The sequence below is a fragment of the Phallusia mammillata genome, chromosome 3 (genome assembly GCF_965637545.1).
Source record: "Phallusia mammillata chromosome 3, kaPhaMamm4.hap1.1, whole genome shotgun sequence".
Lineage (NCBI taxonomy): Eukaryota > Metazoa > Chordata > Ascidiacea > Phlebobranchia > Ascidiidae > Phallusia > Phallusia mammillata.
The window spans coordinates 21,541,711-21,554,211 of record NC_137254.1 but is presented as its reverse complement, the minus strand read 5'-3'; the positions used below and the strand labels follow the sequence as shown (position 1 = coordinate 21,554,211).

The following is a 12,501-nucleotide window of genomic DNA, read 5'->3' as shown; positions in this document are numbered from 1 at the left end:
TTTTCCTTTTCTGCACACTGAGATGTTTATTGTATTTTAACAAACGTATTTTCTTGATAAGCGTCGATAAACATGCACTAGTTATATTGTGTCTCAAATGATCGTGCTATTATACACAGAATACACAAAAAAGCTACGGGTTGGAATTGTAGATATATGATGGTCTAGTAGGTGTGAACATATATCACATTATTCATGTCTTCTTCAATTAAGGAGTCATTTGTCATTCTGACGTGTTGTGGAATTTCTACAAAACTAGTATTTGTTATTGATGTAGAAGTCAAAGACTATAAACTTGTGCAAATATAAATTAAGTTTACACTTGCCATAATTGCAGTTGTATCCAAAGAATCCATATGCACATTTACAGGCAAACCATGTTTCAGTTAGTTGACATGTACCACCATTGTTACATGGTGATGATTGACAGTAATCAACTATAAAAGTGCACATTAGTTAACAACTTGTTTTTTTAAAGATTTTGAAAGATATCGTTATTGAAAATTTCTTTCATGACAGTATCATTTTCTAAACAGTTGAAAAAAACTTTGATACCTAGCTGACAATATTTTCCAACAAAACCTGGACTGCAAATACAAATATGTTCCATTTTTTTGTTGAAGCACCTTCCACCATTTTCACAAACATTTGTGCTGTTTGGTTCTAAGATAATATTGTAAAGTTTTTTTAAAAACAAAAGATTGTGAAGGTAGAAATTAATTTAACTCACCTATATAGGCAGTCCATTTAATAGTAACATTAGCCAGCCATTCAGTACTGAAGTTTCCAATTAAATGTTGATTAGTTGATTTTAATTTAATTCGAAATCCTCCCACATGGTTTTCTTTTGTGACAAGTTTTACCCCATGTAACTTTCTGTCATTAAGAAAGATAGGAGAATCTATTAATGCTGCAGGTTTCCTGATGCAATGTGGATATTCAACACGAATTGACTTCCTTTTCATACTCCATGAACCAATATCGTTATAGTTTATGGTTGTTGATATGGTTCCAGAAAATCCAGTTTCTTTAAAATACAATTATTACATAAATCTCAAAAATAGCTCAAAACTCACACTCAAAAAAGGCAATAAAATACTGGCTAATTAAATGTTAGTTGTTTTCTTACCCAAGGAGCAGTCATTGCCACCAAATCCTGGTGGGCATATGCATCTATAACTACTCGCAGTTCCATTACAAATACCACCATGTTGACATGGGTTTGAATCACAATTGACCACATCTATCAAATAAAATATATTTACACAAAAATGTATGTTTATTGCTTTCTCATATGTACAAATTATATCCTACGTTTTTCACATTGTTCTCCATGATACTCAGGTGGACATCTACACTTCTTTGTGTAAGGTGTATAATAATAACAAGTTCCACCATTTGCACATAATGGTCTTTTGTAGTTTGAGTCTGCAATTAAACATATTTGTCAGTTTGCTGGTCTATTTGTTTATCATTATTTGCATTGGCTTTGCCTGTTAATCATTTTGATGTAAAAAGTTACATGCAGTAATCTGTATGTTACTTACCAAAAAATACTTTATACTTCAGTGTTAGTTGTTCCTGTCTTCGACGCCTTCCACCCCTGTTTCTTCTTATGTAAGCAGTAACTCTATTATAGTTTGGCCGGATGCCTCGAACAACAATATTTTTCTTGTGCTTGCCTAAATTTGTAATGTGACCAGATGCTTGTACTGGATAGCCACCAACACATGGAGGGATTGGTATGTCAAATGCATGACTATTAATGCGTGCTGACAATGTGAGATTGGTTGTTTCCTCATAGCCACCTGCCAAAGTACATGGCTTTCTTAAAAGTGTTCGGATTTTATGTAATGAAGTTTGAAACTAAATAGTTTTGATATTTAAAAATATATCTCATAAAATTTGTAATGCATCCTACATACGTAAGTGACAGTATTTGCCTCCAAAACCGTCTTGACAATTGCATTCAAATGTCTTCTCCAACCTGATGCATGTTCCACCATTGTCACAAGGAACACTACAGTCCTGTATTTCTAGACAGCAATGTAGCAAAAAGTTTAAGCATTGATAACTATTGAGGGTACTACTTTACAGTGAAAAATATTATTGGGCTACTTTTGATCAATTTACTTCAGTAGAAAAAGTCATTAGAAAAAAAGTAGTATCAACAGACTTCTAAAAAATACCTGACAATTCAGCTCAAAACAGTTTGTCAGGACCACAACTGGATTTGAACTGATGTAAAGATAAACAATAATATGTGTTTAAAACTGTAGATTTACCTCTTTCACAATTTGTTCCATCAAAATGTGTCGGGCATGAACAGTTGTGTCCATGTTGAGTATTTGTACATGTACCTCCATTTTTGCATGGGTTTATTTGAAAATGTTCAGGTCCTACAGAGAAAGTAAAAATGATGATATGCATTACCTGAAATAAAATATGTGCTGTAATATTTGGTACTAGTTTGTAACCTAACTTTTTGTGAAAACTTATTTTGCTGCAAGTTTATACATTTTACATAAAGTATGTGTTTTTTGAAAAAAGTTTATGTTTGTTTATGATCATTTGACTGGTCCACATAGTGCTTGCAAATGACAGCTTTGTTTGGTTACTGCTCAAAAATGTTTGATAAATAATAATGTGTCATTTGTTACTGCAATATACATCAATGTAATCATCAAAATTTAAATTATCACACAATTTCTTTTTACTGAAGTATGCTCTCCAACGTAGGTTTGTTGAAACTTTTGTCCAATCCACTTCAATTTGTTCTATTTGTGTCACAAGTACTTGAAATCCCCATACATGATTATCCAATATTTCAATTTCAAAGATATCATTGAAAGATTTGTGAAATGATGCTTCAACCCAAAATGCACTATCCAAGTGGCAATCCTTGTAGGTTATAGTGAATGTTTGGTTGTTCAGTGTCATGTTCACCAATGACACATTGATTGTCCCTTCTACATAACCTACAGGTAAACACAATTGTGATGTGGAACAATAAACATAATGTCATAGTCTGTAATAAGATCTTTTGACATTTTCTGTTTACAACTAAATGACTCGAAATCTATTGTTTGCATAGGAAATTTTGTTTGCTGCAATTATTGGCAGATATTTTTTCCACGAAATGTTGAATGCTAGGTATGCATATATTTTCATTTGACTGTTATTTACAGAAACCTGAATAAAACAGTTTTCATACATTTCATCAATTAATCAAGTTTACTTAGTTTTTAAAATATATAGTCATACTTACGAATCAAACAAAAGGTTGATGCATGTGATGGTTTGCATTGACAATAATAACCACGACCAGCGTGATTTTTCTTGAAGACTCCACGATCAGAACATGCATTATGTTTGTAATATTGCACCACTGTAAAAATGATCAATAACTGTTTTAAACAGATAATTATTATGTTAAAAACAGAAAATATTAAAACAACCATTACAATGTTTTGCAATATAAGTTGACTGTTGATTTTTTTGTTAATAAACTTGCAACCTTTTTGTTTAGAGCAATCTCTGCCTCCTCTTTGTGGTGGACAATCACATTCATATCCAGTTTGTGTGTTTCTGCATCTTCCCCCATGTTTACAGGTGAATTTTGTGCAATTCTCTATTCCTATTGTTATGCAGAAAAAGTCTAATTTACAAAGTATAACTGTGTGTTCAATTGTAAAGTATGCATTGCCATTTTTTTACTTTCCATTGTTCCAAATTGTGGTTCAAATAGTATTATATATGTCATTTCGAAAACTCAGTGAGTTGCACCAAAACCGATGCCCTTATTGCCTACATTAGATTAAGTGAGTAAAGGTGGTGTATTTTTTACTTAAATTTAAACAAAATGTAATGTGAGAACAATGGTACATTGCATAAACTATAAGGTTTTATGAAACACATTGAACAAGTAAAACATGTTATGTGTTCTTTATTTAAAGTTGCGCGCACTTTTGATTATATACACCAGTACCTTGGCAGTAATGTTTATGCTTAAAGTTGTTTTGTTTCAATGATTTAAACAAGTGTGTAACAAAAGTTACTTAGTTTCTATTCTTACTTATCGAGCAGTCAATTGAAGTAAAGTCATTAGGACAGGAGCAAGAGTAGATCTTTCCTGTGTCATTGCAAGTCCCACCGTTCATGCAAGGCTGATCTGAACATCCTAAAAGTACAAAGATACCAAATAAGTTGACTGAAACACAAATGTATATACCACTAACTCTGTCTTAGACCTTAGCCCAAGCAAAGTATTTAACACAGAACCTTAATGGTCATTCCAGGGGGCTGTTAGTGGTAAAAAGTGCTGCTGCACAGTGTATGGTACATGCAACAAAGAAGAAAATCTATGTTATTGAGAGATTCACCAAAGCCTTGCATGATTGTATTCAATAAATCTTCGATATTTTATTATTATTTTTGAAAATTACTTGTGCACTTTTTGGCAGTACAGAGTGGATACATACTTATTTTCTTTTTGCAGTATGTTCCAGTGTAGCCAGGTGCACACAGGCATAAAACACCTTCCCGAGTGCTTATACAGCTTCCACCATTTTGGCATGGTTGTGGATAGCATTCTTCTCTTTCTGTAAGTATTGAATGAGGAGTAGTATTAATTTGTGAACAAATCTTATAGACTGGTTAAAATGCATGTTGTTTATGTTTATTTTGCAGCTTTTGATATTTAAACATGAATCAAACATTGTTGCTGTTTTATCAACCTTTTTCACAGTATGTCCCAGCCAAATCTAGTCTACAGTCACATTGATGTCCCTCAAATGTGTTTGTGCATTTTGCCCAACGACATGGTTCATATGTAAAGTCTGTTTCGTCTAAAAAATCACAAACATTACTATACTTGTAGGTTTTACAGCAATAGTTTTTGGTGCAACAAATAAATGCAACAATAGTTTTTTTATTGCTAATTTTTCATGTGCTGTTTAATTGTTCTGAAAGCTGATTGGTTAAACAAAGTACAAGTTAAGTTATTATTTATAATAATCACATTTGATGATAGTTTTATCACTTACTGAAGTAAGCATCCCACTTGAGTTTAGCTCTTTGACGTTGCTTCCGTCTTGCACTAACTTTAAAGCCCCACTTTGTCATATGAATGAGTTTGATTCTCATACTTAAGGGGTTTCCCTCAAGTTTTAGTTCAATTCTTGTGGGTTTATCTGCTCTGCAATCTTTGTAAGGTATTTCCAGAATAGTTTTGTTTTTGTTGCGCAAATCAATTTTGGCAACCCCACTCTCAAGACCTTTAAGAGTTAGAATATGGGTTAAGTTGGGACAAATGCATAGGAAGCATGTGCTTTGAAAAGCATTTTTTATTACAAATCTCAAAACAACTCAATATTAAAACCCATTCTAATTTGGATTAATTAATAAATATCAGTCATAGTTGAACCTAACTTTGATTTAATTTGTATTTTAGTTCCAGGAATACATTTTGTGTTCTGCTTTATTCCTGCAGGTTTCAATTTTTACTAGTCTATCACAAAATCTTACAATTTTCAAAAATCCCTTTTTTTAACCTGAAAAATATAATTGTAACTTAGCTAAAAAAGATGCAAATACATTATTTGGAAAAATCTTTTAAAATTGCATTACAAACCTTCTGAGCATAAAGGGCCTACCCAACTTGGATTTACACAGGAACAGATAGGTTCCCCATCTTTAATAGAACAATACCCATGGACACATGGGTTTGTCTTGCATGTTTCATATATAGTTTCTTCAAAAAAAGGGTAGATGAAAAATTTTATTACAGAAAAATTTGTATCCTGATCAAGCATGTTGCCAAGTATAAATTTTAAAAAATGGTCAGGCTTGAACAAATATTAATTTAAAGAGATTTAACAGTGTTGCTGCATAAAATTGAGAAAGAACACGTTTACTTAACTACTTAAATTACTTAACAAGTATAACTTACTTTCAGTACAATATTTTCCAGTATAATATCCATAACAGTTACAAACATGTTGCTTATTTATTACATGGCAATAACCATTGCCACCACATGGATCATATTCAAAGTCTTTTGTGTCTGCACAATAAGCAAAAAGCAGGTAATGCACACCAATATAAATTATTGCTATCAGTGATGTATGTGCAAATTTGAAATAATTTTACAATTATAAAAATTAATTTCACTGGCCAAGATTTTTGTTAAATGTGGCATGCACATATGTCTGTGTGGTGTATCTGAAAGTCTTCAAATCCATCTTAAAAAGTAGTGTTTTGCTAAAAAAATAATCCATGTTATGCTTTATTTGACCAACATATTGTTATGTCCTAATATATATTGTACTTAAAATAAATATAATTACCGAATTCAGCAAAGTAGGTGAAGTAGATCCATTTTGATTTCCTTGTTGAAATTTCCTTTAATTGAATGTGAGGGACAAACTCATATTGGGTAATGTTTGTCACAGTTAAAATAAAATCACTTGCGAAAAAGGGTTTCTTCATTTCTAGTCTTATATTTTTTGGTGGTTTCATGAAACATCTATCATAGCTTGTGCTTGGTGATATGCCTCCAGCCTCAACAATATTGTCATATTTGATTGAATTTAGTCGACGTTGATGGATTCTGGTTTCTACAAGAACAAAAAAAACTTTTTTAATCTTAGATTGAAAATTAATTTAAAAAAATAAATTGGGAAATTATGGACCAAAAAGCTGTGTTTACTAGCTATAGTTTCCTTATCAGTTATATCTCCACAAAAGCATCCACACTTTTTCAATAAAATTTGTTTGGGGTATACTGAAGCTTTTGTTTGAGTTTCTCAAAAAATTCAAAGGAAATTTCAGATGACACTAACATTACCAACATATTGTATTGCGAACCTACTAAAGTTTAATGTCATACTTCATTTGAAGATTAGTATTATTATTTGTTTCTGGTAAGTTATTAACACACATTTAGAATGTAAATAAAATATATAACTTTCAGCATCAGAAATATTTTAATTGCTCTCACCATCAGTGGCCTTGATTTGCATCCCATAACAGGCAAGAAACAAAAATAAGGTTAAAAAACCTTGCATTTTTATGCACCTTCAAATCTTCTGCATCCACTCTTTAACTCCACCAGACGTTTAAAGTTTTGCACAATGTGAAGACATTTTGGCTTTTTATTTGCAGGTGGTGACAGGGTCAACGTTCTTCTGGAAGTTGTTGAACTATTTAATAGGCTCATTTTAATAATCTCATTTAAACTTTGTTTTTAACATTGGAAATGTGCCTGTTTAAATCAGTAGCTAAAGAGATTTAACAGTGTTGCTGCATAAAATTTAGAATAAAAACATTTATTTACCCAAATTACTTCTTAAATACAAACTAAAGTATAACTTACTTTCAGTACAATATTTTCCAGTACAATATCCATAACAATTACAAACATGTTGCTTATTTATTACATTTTACATTGGAAATGTGCCTGTTTAAATCAGTAACTTACATTGTAGATAGTCTTTTCTGATCAGTAACTGTTCTGTCTTTTAACTTAAAATACCGACTTATAGTATTTTTTCTGACAGTTTCTGTTTACTTAAGTTATAAATATAGGATTGAAATGTTTCAATGTGTATAATTGGCTTATTTGAGTATTAAAAAAAAATATTGTAATTGTCAGTTTTCTGTCAAAAAATTAAGTATCACTTGGTTTTTATACGTTGATGAATATAAAAAAATATTACCACTAACTATAACTAGGTTGGTGTTTAAAAGATTTAAGTTTTATCCGAAAATATTGTATTTCTTTTTTTTTAGAAATATGAACTTTCATGCATAAGGAATAATGCTTTGAAATTGACAAAACATAGTGAACTTCTTTTCCGGTGAGTTGCAAAACTTGTTTGACTTGGAATTTTTTGTTCCAATTTTAACTTAACACTTTTGTTGACCCATATTAAACCATTGGTTCCGCCGAAGTCCATCAGGTCCTTTCACTTTGGGGGAAAATTGGGGACTTTTTGTATCAATTTGTTTGACGGTCGGAAGTCGTTTATAACGGTTGTTAGGTGTGTGCAAGTAATTAAACAGAGTGACCTCTGCATGTTCAAAGTTCAATTGCTGCAAGGGAAGCGATTCTCAGCCGATGGTTGTTATTGGTGCTAGCAGTGGCAAAATCCCTAATCTATAAGCAGCACTCTGTGGACTTTGGCATACGCTCGGGAATTAGGTTTTGCATGATAGAAGTATGCTTGCACATTTGGTTTTGTTTTTGCCCAGCCAATCGTAAGAAAGAGTGTTCTAACGAGTTACAAACATATTGTCCACAGTGACTTAACATCGTCAAGGTTTTAACCCCTTATCTTAACGTTATCCGACAAACTGATCCGCTCACAAGCGAATAAACGTGTAAAATTAATAAACATTTTGGTATATTAGATTATGTATTTGTGTGTGCAAAATGCTTGGTGCAGTTTGGTAAACGTACTGCAAATATTTAATATGTAGCCTCCTGGAGATACAGCGAACCCTGTGGGTTTGCAAACATAAAAACACTTTGTTCCATGCAGTCTAATTTCCGTGTTTTGTGAAAAAATCAAAAGAACGGCGACTTAGATGCAGAATTGGTTTGAAGACAGACCCAAGGTTGTATGTTTACTGTTTTAAACACGGTTGTGGTATTTCTGCTCCACCCTACTGAACACCGCATTATTTGTGAGATTTGAAAATATAAGCCCCGACAAGGTTAAGCAAGACCAGATTGAATTCAATTACAAAACCTTACACCAATGCAAATAGTTTTAATAGTCAGTTTAACAGTTTGTAGTATGATAATTTTCGCATAAAGTATGTTCATATCTATTAAAACTGCTTATCATTTTACGTTTGAATAAGCGCGTATTTACGAACAAAAAGTAGACACGTGTGTCTTATCCGACTCGTATACAATATTTTACAAGTGTTCCTCTTCCAATGAATAAATGGGTCAATAAACTCGTGTTTTACAAGACTGCAAATCATTGATGTAATATGGGTGTTTTATTGTCAACACAGTAAATCATGCTTATCGATGAGGAATATATTTTTTTTGGCAAGTTAATGTTTAAAACAAAATAGTCTTCGTAATAAACAGTTGGTATGAAGAGACGTCCGGACAATATTTGTGTTGTTCAGTGAACTTCCTCCAGAACTAAAATACAGAAAAGTCGTTTTTAGTTTTTACCACCTTACAAGTCACATGTGTCAATGTTTTTCAGGAAACTTTTTGGTGGTTTACGAATGCTGCAAACTTATAACTTAGGTGTGTGTTGTTTTTGTTTCTGAACTTACTAGTCTCACAACGTTCTCCTGTAAATCCGTCCAAGCAGTGACATTGTTGACCAATGCGAGTGTTGTGGCAAAATCCACCGTTCAAACAAACTTTATCATGGAACGAGTCCGCATCTGTCAAACAAAAGCAACCGTTTGAAATTGGTATTTACGAAACTAGCGCACATCAGTCCAAAAAGCAAATCTTTTCCCAGACTTAATACAGACATTAACCTACATTGGCGTTTTTTTGCATTTTTCACTCACTCCATATCAGCCGAGTTACATTTGGTGATCGGTTTTGTTGACATCATTTACATGTAATAATTAGCTTTTTTAATATTTATGGGTCCCCTTCCCTGAAGGGGACACATATTGCTTTTGTCCGTTTTTATCTGTCTAACGCTGGATTGTTATACGCGTTTGGTCGAGAAGGAGTGCTTCAAATTCAATTAAATTTGGACTGATGGTAATTATTGATCCAAAATTGATCCCCCTGAAGTTTGACCCCGAATGACCCAGCGGTTCAAGCCCCCGAAACGTATTTTTTTAAAAACGGATGTACTGACTAAAGTACATGAATAGGAGTTCCATGCTTTGTTGTTTGGTGCAATGTAAGGTATTTTAAAGAATTTCGTAACTTTAAGAATTTTGACCACCACTTGACAACCACTAGTTTAGTGGTCACCCAAAAACAAAAATGTCCAACCAAAATATGCGATCCATTTTATGTAGGCATCGAGACTGTTCCAAACACCGATTCCAGTAGTTTCCAGAATCTCCACAGTAAATCCCCATTGGAAAATCTCCAGTTTGTTAACCTTCGCCGCTTTAGCTGCCCAAGGATTAAATCTGGTGGGAAATCTAACTCGAATTTTGCTTGCGTTTTGAGCGTAACATTCGTCATATACCACATCAAATTGTTGACGGTCGGTGCAGAATATTTGATTCTTGACAGCTATTGAACCGTTGATCTTTTCTTCAAAAGATAACATCCGTATTATTATCATTTTTATTAACTGAGTAGCCTGTATCTTCTTAATGTTCGTGACAAAATATTAGTACAAAACAATTACAATTATGAAACAACACTTGCAACTTGACAATCATATAAAAAAGGTTGCAAACAAGAATTACTGCTCTTTCTCAATGTTATTACCTGCAGAAACGTATAGCCTATATCTAGGCCTAGACATTAGAGTAAAATTAACTTAGTTGCGCTGTCAAGCCCTCAGCTTTCTTTAACCAAGTTAGATAACATTAAGTATTAATATTCTTACTTGTTTGGCAGGTTGCTCCCACAAACCCTCCTTGACAATTACATTTAAAGCCAGTATCTCCGGAATTTCGACATGTTCCGCCATTTTGACAAAGTCCATCACCGCACGAAATTTTAACTGGTAAATCAGATAAGACATTTATGTTATGAACAGAAAAGGTTTACTGTTTTCTAATGACAGTGATGAATTGGACCGTTAGCCTACATAAAATTTAAAGCAGTTTGGACTAAGTTAACGGGCCCGAAATTTAAAACTGAACCATTTCAGGACAAAACATATTTGTGTTTGACACCTACCATTTTCACAGAACTGTCCGTAAAAGCCGCCTTGACACTCACAAATCTGTTCGCGCTCTTCGAAGGTACATCTTCCTCCGTTTTTGCATCGATTGCCACTAAAGTTACTGTTCTCTATAAAAAAAGAAAAAAAATGCTATTATAGTACATTTAAGCCATACTTGTGTTCGAAAATCGAACATAAACGGTTAGACTTGGGTTTTAGTCTAATACTCCCAACAAACCGAGTGCCATTAGATGGCTACACTTGCCAGTACAGCCTATGTATTGTCACCAGCTACACTGTTAAAACCTTTTAGTCTTGTCTGCAACTTATTATTTATTGGTTTTATGCTGTTATAGTGACACATGGATTTATCCGTATAATTCATTTGTATCTTGCAGTTTTTATTAGGGATGTACCGAATCGGCTAATTTTCGATTCGGCTGGAACCGAATATTCGGCACTTTTACCGAATAAATTCGGCCGAATCGACCGAATCATTTTATGACGTCACGCGAAGTCGTATGCTACGCGTTTACTATGAAAACATACGTTTTTTTAACCAGGCGAACAGTTTAGAATACTTGTGTTTCGTAATACTTTTGCCTTATGCATGATAGCCAGCTTGCCAATTACTGATTTGTTGTCTGGAGTTCGAAAAACAATAAGACATTAATCAAAATTGTAAATCTTGACGCGATTTTAGTTAAGGCGTAGTTGTAAAGATGTGCGGTACCTTATAAGGCTGGAAAGACACGTTTTACACTTTCAATTTGTGTTCGTAAAAGATTCGGTTTCGGCCGAATCGCAACAGATTATTCGGCCGAAACCGAATCTTTGTTAAAATGGCCGATTGGGCCGAATAAATTCGGCAAACCAAATAGTCGGTACATCAGTTTTTATACAAATTACACAAAGTCTACTGACGTAAATCCGAATGTGAATTATGCTCGGCCCTTAATTCAATAAAAAACGGTCCGCAAAATATGACCCGACCTTTTTTCCAAGTCCAAAAGTACTCACTTTATGTGGGGAAACAGAAAGGTTACTCTGGTTAATCCTATAATGAGTCTGTGTAACACATAAAAATACACACATACTTACTAAATAATCCTTTGTATAGTAATATCCAATCTCCTGGACTATCTGCATAAGCGTAGACAGTGAATCCATATTTACCATAGTTGGACACAGCGGTGACAGGGTGTAATGTTTGGTTGCTATCATACAGTTTAACCTCATACCCTGACGGCTTTTCGTTGAAGCAGGTAGTGAATAGAATGTGTTCTCGAATGTGTCCCGTTTTACGGGGCTTGTACGTAAAAGTCCTGGACTCACTGTATGCATCTGTGTAAAAAACGGTCGATTTTTAATCACAATACGATGTTTTCAGAATATGCAGAAAACCAAACATTTGCACTTTCAATAGTCGGTTTAGTCGACAATAAATGGTTTAAAATTATGCTATTTTGCAGCAATAACCAGTCAAATTGAGTTTAAAATCCTTCTGATGTGGCCTTCACGTTTGAAAAATAAAGCATGTCGCTTTTACGTCTATTTGGGGCCGTTATTTTCACCATTATGCTTGAAATCATTTTTACATTACAGTTTAGGTTTTACTCTTTTTAAGTTAATGAATTTGTAAGATGGAAAATATAAA

General features: G+C 33.3%; 1 protein-coding gene across 1 annotated transcript; it reads right to left on the bottom strand.

Annotated features, from left to right (window-relative positions):
* Nucleotides 1–16: 16 nt before the first annotated feature.
* Nucleotides 17–7,264, bottom strand: LOC145217438 (uncharacterized). Its single transcript, XM_080084702.1, has 19 exons — nucleotides 7,001–7,264; nucleotides 6,348–6,617; nucleotides 5,951–6,064; nucleotides 5,633–5,752; nucleotides 5,046–5,276; nucleotides 4,737–4,847; nucleotides 4,482–4,601; nucleotides 4,076–4,180; nucleotides 3,518–3,637; nucleotides 3,269–3,388; nucleotides 2,718–2,978; nucleotides 2,286–2,399; nucleotides 1,926–2,036; nucleotides 1,548–1,808; nucleotides 1,315–1,428; nucleotides 1,130–1,243; nucleotides 731–1,027; nucleotides 556–663; nucleotides 17–437 (listed from the first exon to the last, which is right to left on the bottom strand). The coding sequence occupies exons 1-19, from the start codon at nucleotides 7,065–7,067 to the stop codon at nucleotides 256–258; spliced, it is 2,940 nt and encodes a 979-aa protein (XP_079940828.1). The 5' UTR covers nucleotides 7,068–7,264; the 3' UTR covers nucleotides 17–255.
* Nucleotides 7,265–12,501: the final 5,237 nt, after the last annotated feature.